This window comes from Mytilus trossulus, chromosome 6, assembly GCF_036588685.1.
Source record: "Mytilus trossulus isolate FHL-02 chromosome 6, PNRI_Mtr1.1.1.hap1, whole genome shotgun sequence".
Lineage (NCBI taxonomy): Eukaryota > Metazoa > Mollusca > Bivalvia > Mytilida > Mytilidae > Mytilus > Mytilus trossulus.
The window spans coordinates 38334518-38355389 of NC_086378.1; the positions used below are offsets into that span (position 1 = coordinate 38334518).

Here is a 20872-nt window from a genome sequence, read left to right on the forward strand (position 1 = left end):
AGTTTAAGGGGAACCATTAATAGTAAGCCAATTAAGGAATAACAGTTTTGTAGTTGAAGAGTTGCCACCGTAAATTCTTGCTTTGACAGTCGCAAATGCAATTTTACTGACGACACGTAGCGGAAACAGAAAAACGGACATTTGCGACTTTCAAATCAAAATTGACAGTGGCAACTCTTCAACTAAAGTACTGTTATTCCTATTTTAATGCATTACAAACAGAAATAACATCTTAGGACTTGAAAAAATGTATAAATTTGACAAATAAACAAAATCTGCGAAACTTTATGAATGATTTTGGCGCAAAGACTTCATGGGTAAACGTGACGGCATATAAATGATAACTTACAAATTGGAGGTTATTACGTAACCCCTTCGATTCAAATTCGGATAAAATCCAATTAAAACTGCGATTTCGATTTTTTTTATTTTCGATAAAATTGTAGTAATCGAACATTGTTTGATCCAATGAATTAAAAATAGCGGGTCCCTCCTTAGTTACGCCTGGTCATTTGTGGATTTGACGGCAACTTTTGGACAATGAAAAATATTGCATTAGAATGGTAATAAGTATGCAATTGTATAAGCATTAGCACATCTCATTTCATGAAGAATATTTGGCCCCACCCTTTAAGTCATGGTCTATTGACTTTGAAATTTTTGATTAGTTTACATGTATTAGTTCGTTATTATATCAGTTTAAAATAAACTGGTTATTCAAAAAAGAAGATGTGGTATGATCGTCAACGAGACAACTGTCCACAAGAAACCAATATGACACAGACATTAACAACTATAGGTCATCGTACGTCTTTCTACAATGAGCAAAGCTCATACTGCATAGTCAGCTATAAAAGGCCACGATAAGACAATGTAAACAATTCAAACGAGAAAAATAACGGCCTTATCTATATAAAAAAAATGAACGAAAAACAAATATGTAACTTATAAACAAACGACAACCACTGAATTACAAGCTCCTGACTTGGGACAGGCACGTACATAAATAATGTGGCGGGGTTAAACATGTTAGCGGGATCCCAACCATCCCCCTTACCTGGGACAGTGTTATAACAGTGCACCATAAGAACGAACTATTAAAATCAGTTGAAAAGGGCTTAACTCATCAGATGGGCACAAATACAAGTGGACGTGGTCGGGTACTTATACATCCCGACACAAAAAGACACAATGCACAGATCTGAGAGTACTGGCAGTTATCTGACAGCTATTTTAAAGCCACTAACAACTTATAAAAAAATCATGCATCTAAGACTTAACAATCAATACGTACACATCCAATGGATTAGTGTAAAGACGTCATAAACAGCCAAAAAATAAACATGACCTTGTGCAATGCCAAGTTACAAGTACCGACAGATTGTAGATCCATGAATATGTATATGTATATAACATACTAGTAATATTTAGTAAGCTGTTAATTTAATGATAACACAATCAAGATTTATACTAATTAAAACAATATTCAATGATCTTATTGCAGTGTTGAATAGGTAACCTTTTAAAAGAAGTTTAATTAAAGGGGCGACAAGTTTACATGGATCATTCCTAAATTTCCGGGCACGGTTAACAACGTTCAGTTATTGATATTTGGTATGCAAATGTGTAGGCATTTGCAAGTCTCTTTTCCATGGAGATTATGTCTAGTTTAAGAGAACCAATAGGTATAGCCCCAACCCCTCATGCACTTTGAAATTTTTACATAGTTTACAAGACAATGTTTGTGTTTAGGTTTTTTGAAAGGGAACGACTTATGATAAATCTATGGTATTTGGAATGCAGTTGAATTTGCATTGGCATATCTCATTTCCATGGTGATTGTTTTTCATGTACCTTCAGTCATGGTTCTTTGACTTTGAATATATGCAAAACTTACATGTTAAAGTATTTACATTATTAAAAGTACAAAAAGGCGAGACATATCTATGTGTTAACAATTTATCTAAACCTTGATTAAAACTAGAAACGTTCATAACTTTATTATTGTGTATTTAAATATCGTCTTTCCATTAGTACATTGTGTAGTATATATTATATTGTATACTAAAATAATTAGTTGAAACCATTCTTTTCGCTATTATCTACATTTAAGGCAAAGATACATGCATCAGCCTCTTATAAAGTATAAATTTGTTAGATCTTTGTTTGTATAGAGAAACCTCTTATTTTCTAAACTAGTATTAATGTAGTAAAATATCTTTTGAAAAGTCTTTCAAAATGTTTCCGTCTGAATAATACAATTCAGTTTTTATTGCAAGCTGCAATTTTGTTAATGAAAAAATCGTTTATGCGATGAACACTTTAAACAAGCTTGTGCTTTAAAGCTAATTTAATAAACTGGAATATGTTTTTAATAGGGAACTGTGGGACTATCTATCAAACCTTTCAATAGAAATGAACAGATTGACAGACAGTATAAAAGAAGACCCTGACAAAATAGCAATTCAACTGAAAACAGCTCCAGAAAAGAGGTAAGTCATACGAAACGCGTTTTTAATATTGAATACATGACACTTTTTGTCTAAAAGAAGGAATGATATAAAGCTATTTTTAATTTTTTTCACTTGATTGGAAGAGTCGGATAAATGAATTACGTTTCACGTAACTAATATCATATAAAACTCAATGATACAAATTGATATAAAAGATCAGATTGAACAGATGTTATGTAGAAAAAAGCAAGAACCTGTTATCTATTAATTTTACTTACATCCCAGCTCCTTTGTTCTAACAGCCGGATCACCCAAGTTTGAGTTTCTTTGTTATGTATGCTTTCCTTTGTTCTGTAACATTTTGGCAGGAATGTATTATCCACTATAAAACTTATAATAAAGTTTTCAGACTGATTGTTCACTTTGATTTTACACTTTTTCAAAGTGGGGCAAGTCGGTAAACAAGAGTGGGGCGATATTTTTATAAAGTGGCGATGTAGTGTGGGCCGATTGGCAAGTGGGGGCGAGTTGACATTGTTTGATATCTACTCATCGTGTTTGGGGATCAAAAAGGGTCTACATCATATAGTAATATATCAAGTATATTGTTATGGTTGGGTTGCGTTCTAAACTAGATTTTATGAATTGTAAATGGTTTTTCGTCTAATCTAAAACAGCTGGGATGTAAAATAGTTATCCCAGTCGGACTTGGTGTGTCAAGTGTTAGATCACCCTCTGGCCTCCGGTCATCGGGTTGATCTTACACTGACACACCGCGTCTTTGTGGGATAACTATTAAAGATTTGATACTTATAAAAAAAATAGAGAGTTTTTTGTTCGTATTGAAGTTCGAGCTGAAAAATGTTTGTCATTTTAAGGGATATAACTAGAATAAGACTATGCAATTGCTAATATATGCTCCCATAAAAATAATAAATGTGGAGTATACTTCAAAACAGCATAAACCAAACAACTTAATAAAAACAGGAACAATCATCAGTAAGGTATTCAGCACCTCAAATTATAGTAATTATAGTTATGTTATATGTATTAAATACTCTCATGATAATAAAAATTATAGTCGTCTTACATCATCTTTTCATTTATAGTGGCTCTGCTAGTGCTCCCGATTTCGAGTCAGCTGCATATGGGTCAGTTCTGTATTTCTTGGATGCAGTTTTGCCATTCCTTGAGACATTTTTTCGAGATTTTTATTATCCAGACCAGTCTACATACAGTAATGAGATAGACGAGACGGATCATATAGCAAAGGCAATAGTGGTAAATGATTTATTTTTCGACATAGATGTAAGACGGGACATTTGCAAATTTCTCCTTCAGTATTTCTGAATTTAAAAAAAAAGCTTTGTATTTAATCATATATTGGGAGGAAACAATACTATTAAAGTCCGTGACGTTGATATAGGATTATTATTATTTGCAATCAGTGTGCTTATGTTTTGTTTTGTTACCATTGCATTTAAAAAAACATATTTTCGGAAAAATTTCGTAGAATAATCCACAAACGTATCGTAAGATTACATAAAATTTAATATCAATTACTCTTAATGTGATTAAAGATCTAATGATATAGATATAAGTCACTGTATGTTTTTTTCAGATGTTTTCAGAAATAGTGGGTCCGCTTCTGTTTAAGCCACAACATATGAAAAATGTTGTCAACGCAATGACTATAATTGTACCTGCTTCAAATATGCCTAACTCGGTAAGTTATATTTCCAATAAAATTAAGTTATCTTTTATTATATCTTTCTATTTTTTTTTAATTTACTTCAAGTTATTTAAAAAAAACTCTTGTAATTAGATTTCATGAACATAAATATGTAGGAAAATAACAGTCGAATATCAGTTTTTCATACCTTCATGTTTCAAAAGCATAACTTCACTGGTATACATTTACATGAGACACAATCACTTATTCAAATGTGGTTTATTGATTGACACGATATAATCAAAATAAATGAAATTGAGCTGTAAGAACTTTGCATGAGTGTTTTTGTTATGTCATTTATATGGTTTATATATTTTTTTTAAAATAAAGTCAATAAAGATGAGGGAGCGCATTTATGATAACATTGTTTCTAACAGAAATAAAAAAAAATCTCCATCTAATCTGAATAATAATACATAGTAAATTGTTTTTATATTCTTCTTTAAAATCAATTTTAAACTTCTTTTTCAGAATATTGAACATGTGCTTGGACGTTTTTCATGTGGTATAACAATTGAGGACACTTCGTCTGCAGTTAGAAGGGTATGCAGTTTTCATATCAATAGGAATAAATACAAATTATAGTAACGCTAAGATATTTATTGTTAATATATATGGTTTAACATTTTTTCTTAGCTATTTTAACAACTCTTGACAGCATTTTTATGTGCAATTTTATACAAATAAATGTATTTAAAAGGAATCAACAGACGGATTAGATTTTGTTCATTTATTAAGTTGCTGTTGTGGTGAAATCAAATAAAAGAAACAGCCTTACCCTCAAATATATTATCAACATTTTTATTTAAAATTGATTTTGTTGCATTTTAATCTTTTCAGTTACGCTTCTAGCCCTTTAAGAATACAAATGACAAGATGAAACAAGCAGTGATTATGCAACTGTTTACAAAAAAATGAAATTGTTTTCCGTTAACATAATGTGAATTAAAGATATAATATGCTAATTATAATACTGTACATGATATAAAAATACGAATATACTATATCTCAACAAGTCGCTAATTAAAAATCAAACAGCAATAATGATAAATCACTCTCATTATTACATAAATGTTATATAAAATGTAATTTGAATCGAATTTTTTTTATATTTCAGGGAAACATTGAATACTACACAGATGAAGTTGAAATCAATTATAAATTCAAGCTGTTTGTCAAGAATGCTGCCACTGTATTTGCTGGTCACAATACTGTATCTGCACAGCTAAAGTTCAAGTCTAATAGAGGTAAGCATGTTTGTCTTATCGGGACATGTGTAGCTTGCTATATCTCTTCTTGTTCACATTAAGCATTGAGGGAGTTGCTCTACTCGGAACATTATCAGTCAAATGCATTTCAACTTTAAATTTTAATGACGTGCTTACGTCTACCATTTTTATATTATATAAACTAAGAATCACTGTTGATACACCTAACATTAGAAGTTATCGCTACTTAAACAGTAATATAGCTGTGTTTAACCCTTTTCTTTTTGTCATCAGATACCGATATTGTGGAGTGTTTGTATAAACTGTTGGTTTTTTTTTATCATATATGCAGGAATACAAAGAGACGTGTGTCATATTTCATTAGAAAATTCATGTACCAAATCAGGAATATAACAGTTGTTATATATTCGTCTGATGTGTTTGAGGTTTTGATTTTGACATTTATTTATTACAGAATTTACTGAACTAGGAGGGAACGAAGAATTGCCTTTGGGTGAAGAATTCCAAACCTTGGTTAAAGTTTTTATTGATCTTCGAGAAAAGAAAGCAGAAAAAAGATATGAATTGTTGGCAGTACTGATAGAGCAACTTCAGTACGTTACTTTTTTTTTTTACCAATTCTGTCTTTCAAATTATTTAAGAACAGTTTTTTCATCACAGTGATACTTTCCGGAATAACTATGAAACAATAATTCCAATTCCTATATCAAAGTTGAACTCGGATGAATTTGACCATATTTTTCATGATCAGTATAATCACAGAGCCTTTCACGTATCCAGTTCTTTGTAAACATTCTTGTGCTGTCTACTGTATGGGTTTGAGCGTTCCTGGTAAAGTTCAATCTAGAAAAACATTTCTTTACTTTCAGTTATTAAGTTTTGTGTCATTTTATTCTGATTCATCTTCCATCTAAATCAAGTTCGTGTTTAAACTTTTTCTTCAGTATTTCCATTGCTGACAAGAGAATGACAGAATCTGCAAGAAATGAGATGGACGATCTGAACATTAAATGCTTGCAAATTTTGAGAGCAGCCATTCATAATGAAGAACGGAAAATGGACGAAAATTGGGAAGTTAGAACAGCAGAACATAAAATAGAAAAGTTTGTTATTAACTTTATATAATAATGTAAATGTGGTTACCTTGTTAAATGGTCAAAACTGCTTAACAAGCCTTTGAGCGATCCTTACAGTAGTTATACTAGTATATAGACGGTTTTCGTGATCTCTTAAAACAGAACTTTATTCTGTATAATGGAAGACTTTATTCTGTATAATGGAAGTCAAAATCTATCTCATCTTTATTTTCTTTGCACAAACTTTTCTATGAATGAAATATTGACCATGTTTCATTTTAGACACTTGAAATGGATAGCAAGCATACAGAACTTTTTCGATCGGAAAGGTTCAATGAGCAAATGTTTGCCCCATTTAGCGACGAGAAATGAAGACGTGGCAAGAGAAGTCCTAGGCTTTCTTTGTGTGCTGTTGTTTAACGCAAATCAAACAGTTCAGGTATATGCTGTATTATTGAAAAAAATACTATTAGAAACGCTTCTAAACAAACTTCTTAAAAGTAAGATTTTACAAAGGGGACATTGAAACATCATCAGTCAAAGAAAGACTGAACATTCATGATTCATAGAAAAGATAACAAAATGAAGAAGAAAAAATCGATCAATACAATTACGGAAAAAAAACAGGGGCGACATCTGACGCTCCGGACAGGTCAATAGGTACTGATTCATTTGTGACATCCGTCGTCTTACTGCTGTTGATAATTGGTGACCCTTATCATGTGCGATAGCGAATAAGTAAGTGTGTCTTGTCTAAGCCATAGAAATTCGCATAAACATGACGAATATGATAACTCAAAGAAAAGTCTACATAACTGAACGTTATCCCTTACGTCTACTTTAACGCAATTCATTTTTCTAATTGTACGTTTTGGGGTTCGTGTTGTTTATTCTTTAGTTTTCTATGTTGTGTCATGTGTACTATTGTTTTTCTGTTTGTCTTTTTCATTTTTAGCCATGGCGTTGTCAGTTTGTTTTAGATTTACGAGTTTGACTGTCCCTTTGGTATCTTTTGTCCCTCTTTTATACTCGAAACTAGAACCAAAAAAAAATTAATGATTCATGACTCCTTGAGGAAAATTAGTTTTGAAAAAATATAAATAGAAGTTTTTAAGACATTCAATGCACAATAGTAGTATAATTTTTAAATGTCTTTTTCGCGGTAGAACATTTAAGATAACTTTCAACTTAAACACTTTAAATATTTCAGAAATCAATGTTGTCTTATTTCCTTTCAACAAGAGAAGAAGTCTTTTTCATGGCCGTAAGAGATAGGATGGCTCTTTCAACTAATTCAATCAAAGAAAAGTAAGTACTGTGTATATGATTTTTAATTGAGTAGCAATACATGTATAATCAAGCTTTCATTGTTGACGTTAATAACGGAAGATAAATATTGTTAGAAACCATCATATCAAGTTGTTAGATGTTTGCTTTTCAATAATAATCACTTTAGAAATGTATTGTATACCCAAGCATTATCCAAGACGCACGTAATGCATGTTCCCATTGTAATAAGTACACAATTGTTATTGTTTGTTGTTGTACAGGAAACTAGCTCCCACTACTACAAAATCAGACACGAAAGGGCCAAGGTATTCATGCACATAGATTTTAGTTTTAAATTATTATAAATATATTTAACTTCTGATTGAGAGACATTTGATACATGCTACTCAACGGAACTCACCACTTTTATATGAGTCAACTCATGTGCTTAACATGAGCTTTATCAGTTTACCTTACTGGTCAATTTTGATTGTTATGTCTTTGGTCTGCTGTTTTATATAATCAAGTTTTTGTTCGTTTATGTGTCTTTCAGCGCTCTACTAAGAGAAAAAAAATACGCGAGACGAGTTTTTAAAAGAGACAAAATGATAAAATCAAAATCCTAAGTCAAACAAACGTACAATGTCATGAAAGATACAAATTCCAAACATTCATGAAAGACTTTAAGATAGGGTCCACAAAATAAAAGAAATTACAAAAAAATAGTTTAACTTATTATTAAATGCTTATTAATAGCATCCAACAATATCAGCAACTTCTATTGTGGCCGTCACGACAATCCAAATAGCAACTTGGTAACAAAAATCGCAGTCGAGACGAACAATGGTTGATTCAGGTACACCTACTTTAAAAAGACTTCGCATAGACAATATCATTCAGTCTACCTGCATGATGATGCTAAAATTTTGGTTTATAAAGAGTCGTTTTAGCTTATGCCGTTGACTGTGGGAAAAGTATACGGATATCCGAGGATGCTGCGTGCGACATATATTGATAATCGGGTCTTAATATGACTCTCTTATTTTTTAATTTGAAAAACATTCATTTCACTTGATTCGCCTAAATATAACAGTCTTGTTTTTCTTTAATCAATCTAACCATAAAGCTGTCACAAATTATATATGAGTTCCAACTTAAATCAAGCGAAACTATTCAATTGAAGTATCAACTACATCTGCTCATTCAAGAGTGCGTTAGTTTAACAATGGGAAGCGTAGATATAAATTCCTTATTGAAGGTTATTAATAACCGTACTTCATAGCAATCACGCTGATTCCAGCAACAAGTGCCTTTACAATTTCGATTATTTTTTCAATCGATAACATATATTTCGATTTTGATGGATTGATTGCAATAGACCGTCGATATTCTAACATTTCTCATTTAACAATATTTACCAACTTATTACTTGTGTACTCATATGAAGCACCTTATCAAAGACAAAAAGAAAGAGCATTTAGCAAAGTTCTATAATTTTCATTTAAGATATAATTATGATGCCATGTCACTTATAAACAAAAATTTAAGTGAATTGTACATGCTGTAAATAACTTTCATTCTTATTACATTTGTTACACAACCATACGATCTTTTGTCAACCGTGACGTCTTTAACCCATCTGTAAATTTACAGATTTTCCTTCTGGTTGACGTTTTACCTGAATTTTATTGACATGATAAGTAATGCACTCATAGAAGAAAACACTTACCCTAGCGGCGAACTCAGTGTTGCTCCGTTTACATTTCTATATAAGTTTTAACCTTGATTTGATATTTTGGATTCGAGCAAATCACTGATGAGTATTTTATAGACGGAACATGCGTCTGGCGTAAGTGTAAAATTTCATCCTGGTATCTATGATGAGTTTATTTGTATCTTTTGTAAGGAACTATGCATGAGATTTAAACCACGTATCTAATTTAGACAGCTATGGAACCAATCCTTATTTTCCACAGACGTAGGATGATCGGATTGTAAGTTGCCCAACATTTATACAGGCGAAACTCAGATTGAAATAGAACAAAAGAATCGAAGCTCTTTGTTAGAGTAGGCGATAAATACTGACTATAATGTTAACTATAGTAACCAAAATTTAACAAAGTAATAGACACAAAAAAAAATGACAATTTTCTGATCAATTACAAAGTGTTTTATTTTAAAAATACCATTTGCACAAGTTTTCAACTTATCTACATTGTCTAGCAGAACAATTAGATATCAAGTCGACGACATAGGTATCTATCAAGTAGGATGTAGAAAATGCATAACCTCCGATATTTTTTTTACTTACCACGAACGGAGAACATATCAATCTATTAGTTCAGTAATTTTCGTGTCTATCCTTCTATTATTTGACCCAAAGAAAAAAATCCAAAAAATGGGTAACAAGTTTATCGAAAACAGAAAATCGAGTGCACCTCTTTATATTAGGGCGTGTTTGACTAGAATATTTTGTCTTGAAAACATATAAAGCAAGATTTAAAAAAAATATTCATAAATATCCGATATTAAGAAAGACCAGTTATAATGTGAAAGTTATGTATGTTACTCCAATTTACTGATTAGTTGTTTTGTTAATCATGTTTATATAGGATACTCACTGTACAGTAAGATGTCAGAATGCTCATAATTTAATCTTCGAATAGAGAAACGGTTGAACGTTTATGAAAAGTATGAGATGACCCTAAACACATTTTATTTACTACTATATTTATTAGCAGTTTACTTGTACTTTTTTCTATTTGGTTGTTTAGTTTTGGACTGTTTGCTGATGTTTATTGGTTTCCCTTTTAAAGTAAATAGCGTACAAAGATTGTTTAGGAAAATTAAAAAAAAATTAACAGTAGTGGTACCTTCTCGTTGTGAAAAGACGTACGTTCATCTCCATATGCTTTTTGATTATCTTGTGTTGTATCACTGACGTTTACCCATATATATTGAAAAGGATCTGTTTTATAGATTGAACACTTACATATATTTTTGCAGTGTACAGATAGCCAGAAGGTTCGTGAGTTAATCGTTGAATTGTTTTGAATGAACAGATTGTTCCACCTGATTAAAATTGAATGTGATATAGTTCAAAAAATTTAGGAAATGATTTTATTAAGATATGATATATAAATGTTTAGGCATAATGTCTATTTATGAATCAAGTTGGACAATGCATGCAACTTTCATACTTGATTAGAGAATGAATTATGAAATGAATGACCTTTTGTTTTTACAAAGTTAAGATTATGATTAAGAACCAGTATAAAATTCCAATAACATAGGTATTAAAATAATATCTCCAGACAGCATAGTTTCTATAAATCCATGATAAAAAATATACAAGGTTCTTATGAATAATCGTTTGGAAAAGAATTAAGGAAGCATGTGTGATATTTATTTTAGTGTCATCGTCTTTGATATGGGTTTTACTTGACAGTTTGCACTTGCATTTACACACAGGCAGAACACGCATTGATTATGTTAATAACTGAAAATAAATCTAAGACAAAGTTCACGAACATGCAAAATCATGTCCTTAGATTTATACGTGTTATTAACTATTTAGTCTTTTATAGACAAAACAACTGCATGCTAAGTTGTCTTCATGAAGTTTACTTGAAATATTAGTTCTTGAAATGGTCTTAGTATTCTATTTTGTTTTAAAATATGTTTAGTTATATTATGATATGATTTTGGAAACATAAATCATACTGGTAGGAAATCATTATTTTTTTAATTACAGCTACATATGGATCATTGGGCTCATCATATACATTAGTTATCTTTTGCAGGCAAATTTAAGCTTATAATCATGTAGTTTAAGTTCGATAAGCACCAATAGGCTGATTTTTTCTGATTTTTACATGTCTGTCTTGTGTGTTGTTTTGTCTGTTAATTTGTATTTCCTAAGCTAACAGTTTAGGAAAACATGTTTATATGTGTGGGGATGGTGGTGTTCTTGGTAATATTATTACCTGTCGCATTGTTATTCTTGACGTTATCCTTAGAACTTACACTCTCTTTTTCACTATTTTCAAATATTATATGTTCTAAAAACATACCCATTTGTCTGAGCGATTATTAAATGAATTGCTTTACTTTTTGTACATTAAGTTGTAAAGAAAAGATTTGACCAATAAGATAAGAGTGGCTTGTATGGATGTCTATAAATGGCACACATACTCAACGTTAACTATTTCATATAATTTTGAAAATATTTATTAAATGAATTATAGCTTTAATTTTTCTGATTTTTCAATTCACTTGTTTAAATATGTAGTTAAATACAGACTTCTATTTGGGTGGCAATATATAATAAGAATAATAATCCCACTGAGGATTTAAAGAAGATCTCTCACAATATTTGTAAATAAACGAATTGTTGTTTTCCGTATGTTTATTTATTCATTCATTGAATACATTATCTTTTATTTTTGAAGACGTTCACTGAACTCTCAACAATCTCAGAGGAAAAAAGAAACATCAAAGACAACGGGGAAAATATCAGAGGATTCCTTCCCCGTATCCAGATTGGCTCTGAAGGTAGGTACTAAATGTTTCATTTGTTAATAGTATTTCTGAACTAATATTTCATTTATCGAGTATTTATGATTGGTTCTAAGTAGAAGGCAACAGTAATTCCAAATTTAAATCCTGTTTGGATATACATATCAAGAGTAAAAAACAATCGATAAATACCTATGGAAACAATTTTGGTTTTTGGTGTGGTAAATACCACTTATTAGAAGGTATAAATTAACTAATTGTAAGTTTTCTATATGTTTATTTGAGATATATATCGGAACTATCCCCTTTTTTCAAAAACTCCTTCATATTCATCTGCTGATTTTTTTAAATACATTTGAAGATAAATTATCGTTATTTTGGGTCTTATGTTGTAGCAAATTCAAGCGTATGAAGATACTCTGCGACAGCAAAGATTGGCAGGATGGGTAGGTAATTAGTTAAAATAAATCTGCACAATTTATGTTGACTTATATTTATCATTGCAGAGAATAGACAGTCTTCATGTGCCAATCCATACTATGAAATTACGTGTTGCAATACTTTATTCAAGTCTTTAGTGATCCACCAATTAAATACAGTTGTTAGGACTAGAATTTGCATTTTGGTTCACTGCTGTCTTGCTTTCGTCTTACCTTTTAATTCTAGAACTGTCTTATATAATCTTTTAAACCTGTTCATGGATGCAATTAAACATTTTTCAGTCGGTCAAAAGAAAAATATCCAGTAAGAAACCTAAAAAGAAAAAGAAGCAAAAGAAACCAAAAGAAAGGAAACCGAAACCTGCAATTAAAGTAAAAGATTCATCTATAAATGGAATAAAAAAGGAAGTCACGTTTGTAAACCCAGCTCGGAAGGAAAAGCAAGCTTTAATTGCACAAAATGGACCAAACTCCGTAGCAATCAAAATACTTGAAGTAAGTTTTTACAAAAAAAATAAACATTTAATTAGTGTCTCATTGCAAAATTAACAGTATCCGGTAATAATACCTTTACTAAAACCTAACATTGTTGACACTTTTAGCTCACTTGGCCCAACTGACCTTTTCTCATCCCTTTCCGTCCAGGGTCTGTCTTGTCATCCGTTAACTTTTAAAAAGAATCTTTTTTCTCTGAAACTACTCGGCAAATTGGGTTTGAAGTTAACCATACTCATCCTAGGTATCTAGTTAAAAAATAAATCCGCCTGTCACCCAACAAGACTACTAAGGCAGATTATGAAATATACTTTAAATGGCAAAATGAATCAACATGACAAGATCTACCAATACGATCAACAATAGAAAAACTAAAAAAAAAACTTACAAAGTCCCATAATAACTCCTTATATGAGTTATTGCCATTGAAGATGATTTTCTCAATTGTGGTTTCGTGTAGAAACTAATGTAGATGGGACGAAATAATGAATAGCAAAAATCATCATTAGGACAAGAGCTTTATTCAAGACAAATGGACGAAATTTATCAGTTAAAAGTTATTGCAGTTTTAACCTTTTAGAGGGCTTTTTTAACGGAAACTCCAGAGGATTTAGAGAAATTGTGTAAAACCACAACGAAATCAACCGGACAAGATCTACAAATATCTTAACATGACAAGAAATGAAATAAACATGACAAATCATGTCATTGGACTACTTATAGCAGTTAATGCCGTTGAAAGACTATTTTCGTCGATTACATGTTTCTGAAGATACTATAATAGAAAGAGAGACTTTAAGAAACTAAATGATAAGCAGTACAAGATCTTTGAAAAAGTCATACATTGTTGAAATTGACAGTTGGTTCCTTACAAGAATCATTGCCCTTGCAAGAATCGTGCCAGACATGCAATTTTCAATAAGGTTTTGCTACTCCTTTCCTTAGCTAGTATTATTTCAAGAAAAATCAATGTTTGGCCGAGAGGGTGCACAACAATGTGTCTATGAATACACGTGTAATACAAAGCGTTTGGGTACGTTAAGTAACCATAAATTTGTAATAATGATTTCTTTATTGATGTTTATTCATCTTCTCCTATAACAGGATCCTGAACCTGACGAAATTGAAGAAACACCGGTATCAATATCGGAAGGGCCCGAGTACAGACATGATGGTTATATTGAGCTTGTGCTGAAAGTAATGGCCAGAATGTGTGATGGTCAAAACCATGATTTACAGGTATATTGTGCAGTAAAAAATGATGCCGTGAATATTATTACTACCACTGGGTCAAAACCTCTGCTGATGAACCAAAGAAATAGCTACGTCAGTAGCTTGATCCAGTGGAAGTAATAATATTCACCGCACCAATTTTTACAATCCTGTGAGCTAAAAAGGCTTCGTTACTGGCATTAAAATACTAATATTGTTTTATTGAATATGGCTAATATGAATCATGAATCCATGAATCATTTTAAATCAAAGGAATATATGTTCAACGTGAAAAGCTTTGATTCGTTATTTATATTTTGAGATTGTTATGTTTTATTGGCTTGGTTCCGTTCTAATAGGGTGTAATTTGCTCATTGATAGATTCTGTCATTGATATTTGAATTTCGTCGCCAATCTATTACATTCAAAACGATGGAATAAGGTAGACAAGACTAACATTTGGTATTTAAATAAACTGATTATTCAAATTATTATATACTGTAAACCAACTTATTTTCGCGAGCGATTTATTTTCGCGACTTTCGCGAGTAGAAAAATAACGAGAATATAAATCGTCGCGAATATGTCAATCTTTGATTTTTCCTTAATAAACTTCATCAAGTAAATCAGATAATCGAGAAATTTAATCGCCGCGAAGTGGTCAAGAAAGGGTAAGACGCGAAATAAAGTATCCGCGAAAATAAGTTGGTTTACAGTATGTAGTTTGCAGTTCAATAACAAAGTTCGTTGAAATTCATATAGTCTCAAAATTTAATTCCATGTCTTGAGTAGCTATGTGTGTACTAATCTTTCGAATTATATATGAAGTAGAAGACTTAACATTTATCGTTTTCATTGCTTAAACAATTTCTCTCATTCTTAAAAATTTTGCAGGATTATCTCAGAGAACAGCCGGATAATGTGAAATCTTTCAATATAATCGCAGAAGTGACTAGATTTTTGAATGTTGTATATTCCAATATCAATTTCAAGAGCATTGATTTGGTTATTCAGCTGTTCAATACGATGAATGAATTTACTGCCGTAAGTAGTTGAGATTACTTATGTTTTGATGGGGAAAAAACGGATACACATGACATGAAAAAAGATGCTAAAGATAAAAGGTCGTAACAATAAAGTGTATTTTAGACTGTACATTTAGGTTGTACTTCTTTTTATGTTGATAATTTCTGACATATCATTAGATTTCTGAAGGATAAAGGCAACACGATTTGTGACATAGATGACCAGAAATAAAGCAACAGACCTGAAAACCCTGTGTTTCATTAATCTGTATAATTATTTGTAGACAACCGTATGCAAGCATGTCGTTTCTTCCCAATGATGGTGTGTGGTCTTTTCTTCTACTTTCCATTATATCATTAATGATTATGATCATTTCCGATTGTGATATTTTGATTCTCATGATGGGTATTGCATGCATAGCTGAAAGATGATTACCATGCCAAAGCACATGATATCACATTTATGGAGTTTATAGGATTCCCTAACTTATCGTGTTTTTGCCTTGATTTGCATCTTCACAATGAATTTAAGTGAGATTAAAACATCTCTTAACTAATAATGCTTCTCATATATACCTATGCCTTATATTTCAAAGTTTTCGTTAATGGTGGACGAGCGAGAAGATAACACTGTCATTTCCACCTGTGACACTCTACCGTCAAGAATTATTGGCAATGAGCAAGTTTGGCCAGATCTTTTTTTCGGTTGTAAATAATGAATGTTATAAAAGAATCATAGATTATCTTAGCTGAATTTGGCAAAACTTTTAGGTATTCTGGTTTTCAAAGCTCTTCAACTTCGTACTTTGTTGGATTCGGGCGTCACTGATGCGTCTTTTGTAGACGAAACGCGCGTCTGGCGTAAATATAAAATATTGATCCTGGTATCTATGATTAGTTTATGTGTTGTGAGCATGGGGTTCATGTCGTACTATTCACCGAATAAATCTCATTATAAACAAGCTTACATTTTTGTTCCAGGGTAATCAAGAAAACAGAATTGTCATTTATGACAACAAGATTATAGATTACATCAATTTCATTCTTAGAGCTGGTGATTTTGAATCATGCACTACAGAAAAGGTATTTTTTTCTTTTTTATTTCATTCATATTTGGGAAGCGTAAATAATAATAATAAATAATTTATACATACTGAGAAAATATATTTCGTTCAATACACCCATCTTTACAGTTGCTTTTATACTTCGGTTATGAGTGTTCCTAATGAAAGTGAATAAAAATGAGCTTTGAACGTACCAAATTTACAAAAATGTTATCTTCATTTTCAAAGCGTGGAAAATGAAATGAAGTTTATTTTGTCTTTAGTCTAGACATAATATTTTGAATCTTACAAATATATGATACTGGACTGTTATATATGTGTTTCGCTTTTAAGTTATAAGAAAATATATATGTCTATACATTTAAACGCGCGTCTGGTGTACTAAATTATAATCCTGGTAACTTTGAAAACTATTATAGGATATTGTTTGTGTTTGTTTTTCTAAACTTAATGGATTCTAAATTTTTGGTCCTAAATGCTCTTCAACTTCGTACTTTAGTCGGCCTTTTTTTTATTTGAGCGTCACTGATGAGTCTTTTGCAGACGAAACCAGCGTCTTGCGTAAATATTAGATTTCAGATAGTATCTATGATCGGTTTATTTAAAACCACTGGGTCGATGCCACTGTTGGAGGAGTTTTAATTCCCCGAGGGTATCACCAGTCAAGTATTCAGCACTTCTGTGTTGACCTGAGTTATCATTGATATAAGTTTATAAGTTTACTGTTAACAAAACTTTGATTTTTTTAAATACTTCATCAGGAATAGATTATATTAGCTGTATTTGGTTAAACTTTTATGAATAATTGGTCCTCAATACTCTTCATCTTCGTACTTTATTTGGCCTTTTTTTTTTTAATATTTGAGCGCCACTGATGAGTCTCTTGAGACGAAACGCGCGTCTGGCGTAAATAAAAGATTCCAACCCTGGTATCTATGATGATTTTAATTATCAACATTAAAAATCCAAATTATTCAAGAGAATCTGGAATTAAAAAAATTTAATCTAATTTAGAATGAACAGAGAGATAAAAGTTTGATTTACTTGCAATTCATGGATTTTGAGCTGACATGTATGATAAATTTAGTATGTCGTGCAGACGTTTAATATATATAGATGATATTTTTTCTCATACATACACTAATTTGGCTTTTTGAGTTTGAACCTTAACATGTCTAAGATTGTATATAAGCCTAGAAAAATTCAAAGAAAAAACTAACTTCCGTGTGCGGCATACCTACCCAATAATAAGGCTTGTATATTTGGCTGTTTTTTTTTACGCTGTATTCAATCTTTTTTTCAACTACTGGTCCCTTTAAATTATTGTATATAAAAAAATATATGATATGATTGCCATTGAGAAACTCTTCACAAGAGATCTAATGACACAGAAAATATAGATCAGCATACGGCCTTTAACAATGAATAAAGCCCATACCGTAAGTCAGCTATTAAAGGCAACCAGTATTTACTGTTTTGAACATACCTTAATTGATGTTCAAAGATACGTTTGTATTTTTTGTAGATTCTGTTACTGAGAGAGAGTATAGCAAATCTGGTTCTATCTTTAATTGAAGAAAATGGACCAGGGGCTTCCGAAGTCAGTCTGGTTAGTATTAAGCGGAAAGTGTCGGATACGACTTAGATTATTCTCAAAATTCATTGCAACTACATGAAAAGATAGAAAAAACGATTGTTTGAATATTTTACTGTTTTCTAGAAGATGAAAATAAAATTCTTTGGACAGATATATATTCATAATTTTCATCATTATTTATTTTTTATAATGCTTTATGCTTATCTATTCTGTTTGGGAATTGGAATTTTATATGAGTTTGTCAACATGTAGTTGTGTACCATTATTCATGTTACCGTCCATAAATTATATGTTTTGTGCTGTAACTGAATGTAATATACACATATCTTGTTATTCTTTAAGTAGATATTAGTCTCTTAAACGGACTAAGGCAGCTTTTCGATGTTGTGCATTCATGACCAAGCAATAAGGATATTTTGAGGACTATTTCTTTCTTCAAAAGTAAACCAGACGATTTGAGCTTAAGTGTCAAAACAAAATATTACAACAAAGGAACTATCGGTAATGAAATACCTTTACGTTTAATCTACAGGAGGTCAAAGATACGTTAGACAAAGTTGCTGTTCTTCAGTTAATGCAAGAATGCTACGAAGTTCATGAACCAGACAAAAAGAAAATTGCAGAATTAAAAAGCATAATGATGGATGAACCAATAGCTCCCAAATCAAAAATGAAATCATTTTCCAAAATCGGCGGTTCGTTTCTACGAAAGGTGAAAGTAAGTATATCAACGTTTATATGAAACGTATTGCCTTTTCTTGAGTATCATCTTTGTTTTAGTATGATTTCATTTCGTCTCAAATCTTATGTCTCCTATTTCACTCCAACTGCTAAAAAATACAACTCACTCTTTTCTTTAGATAAAATAGATCCGTTAATTTTTTGTTCAATTATATTGCTCTTGTGCAATAAATAAAGACTTTACTTTTTGTTTGTAGTAGACTGCAATTTAATGGTTGTTTCGGAATGGTAAGCTTTCCTGGTCCATCTATTATTTACAACCACCTTGTTTACATTCATTAATAAGTTATACCCAGTGATGATTCATCTTACAATAGTGTATTGGTAAATGTATCATAACTTAACCTTCTCTATCTAAGTCACATAGAAGAACAGTAACAATACTGATCTGAGTGAAAATAAAAATTATTATGAACTATTTTACATGGTAAATCTGTTAATTATGCATTCATTTTTACTACAGGGTAAACAATTAGATGAACTAGCAGATGCATATATGGATGTTGGTTTTCGGTTTTATCTTATATTTAACCGAATGATTGATGTGGATCCAAAACTATTAAACAATCCAAAGCGTGAGTGATTTTAAGAGATCTGTATCAAATCAAAAACTTTAAAATTGGATGCCTATCATACTTCTGATCTGAAGGACGAGTGTATATTTTCATACAACATTCGTTTAGTGAATAAATCTACAAATCAGATTTTCGAGAAATGCAACACAAATCTTCATGTAAACGTGATATGTATACTCATTTTCATATTCAACGCATAGTAAATTAATGTTGACTAAGTCTTTGGATATATTCTTACTCAAAAATGTCCTCATATGATATTTTTTTCTTATTTTCGCCGAAACTTCACATAAAATTTTCCTGAAATGAATAATATGGATTCTTATGAACGGGCTATAACATTTGACACACTTTCGTTGCTGTTCAGCTTCCTGTTTACCGAACACTTATAGCGGGGTATCACTTTTGATCAATAGTAGTAGATATAAGAAGATGTTGTATGCGTGACGATGATACAACTCTCCATGGAAGTCACAATTTGTAAAAGAAAAACTATTATAGGTCAAAGTACGGTCTTCAAAGTGGAGCATTGGCTCACATCGAACAGCAAGTTACAAAGGGCCCATTCAAACGAAAAAACCAACGGTCTTATCTATATAAAAAACGCGAAACACTAATGACAATTTTTAACATCAGGTTCCTAACTTAGGACCAGTGCAAACAGTTGCAGCGGGTTTAAACGTGTTAAGGTACCAACTGTCACCCTTACAATAGTGTGACATCACAACATAGAAAGACAAACTATAAAACATCAATTAAAATGACAAAACTAAATCAAAAGACATTCAACACAAATGAACATTCACGAATAAATTTGATCTATGACACAACGAAAATTCAAATACATTTGATTTTTGTTGGCGTTTAAAGAATGGAGATTTTGCTACAAATATTCAAGTTTTCATAAAAGATTCGATAATTAATGTTTTTTTCTTAAAAAAAAAGAAGCTTTAACTACTTTCTTACGATGTACATGTATTTGTTTTCTTCTAATCTAAGTGAAATGACAAAAAAATGCAATTTTTTGCTTATATAAAAAAAAAAAAAATTACGTTCCATCAACCGTTACAGGTTTTTTGCAAGACACTATACAAAGAAGTAATTAGATTTAGTTAATCGCAAAAAAAAAGATAGAAAACTTGTGATTTTTCAATGCAGAAGCTTGCTAATTAAGAACTTTTTTTATTTCAGTGAAAATGAATCCTATAGAGCAACGGGCTTTTATCTTTTACAAAAAGAATTGTATGTCGATAGAAATTGTAAAAGACGACGAACTTCAGAAAGTTAACTTCAGAGTCAAAAACAAGGTATTAATGTTAATCTTCCCTGTTTAGTTAACAATGGAGTGAAAAGTTGAACGTTTTATTCTGTATTTTTCTTCATGTGAGTAAGTATGATTGTTTAGTATGTGACTTATTTTATATATTTCTCTAGTTAAAGTTCGAA

At 31.1% G+C, this 20872-nt stretch overlaps 1 protein-coding gene across 1 annotated transcript in view; it reads left to right on the top strand.

Moving 5' to 3' along the window:
- Positions 1-20872, top strand: part of LOC134721299 (inositol 1,4,5-trisphosphate receptor type 3-like) — an 85216-nt gene that overhangs the window by 53274 nt on the left and 11070 nt on the right. The window contains exons 38-56 of the mRNA XM_063584183.1: positions 2379-2492; positions 3563-3734; positions 4075-4179; positions 4657-4728; positions 5303-5432; positions 5869-6007; positions 6359-6517; positions 6773-6929; positions 7701-7798; positions 12211-12313; positions 12673-12723; positions 13000-13212; positions 14317-14451; positions 15319-15468; positions 16431-16532; positions 18039-18122; positions 18643-18828; positions 19315-19426; positions 20618-20733. Coding sequence (XP_063440253.1) covers positions 2379-2492; positions 3563-3734; positions 4075-4179; positions 4657-4728; positions 5303-5432; positions 5869-6007; positions 6359-6517; positions 6773-6929; positions 7701-7798; positions 12211-12313; positions 12673-12723; positions 13000-13212; positions 14317-14451; positions 15319-15468; positions 16431-16532; positions 18039-18122; positions 18643-18828; positions 19315-19426; positions 20618-20733 — 2398 coding nt within the window. The remainder of the gene's footprint in view (positions 1-2378; positions 2493-3562; positions 3735-4074; positions 4180-4656; positions 4729-5302; positions 5433-5868; positions 6008-6358; positions 6518-6772; positions 6930-7700; positions 7799-12210; positions 12314-12672; positions 12724-12999; positions 13213-14316; positions 14452-15318; positions 15469-16430; positions 16533-18038; positions 18123-18642; positions 18829-19314; positions 19427-20617; positions 20734-20872) is intronic.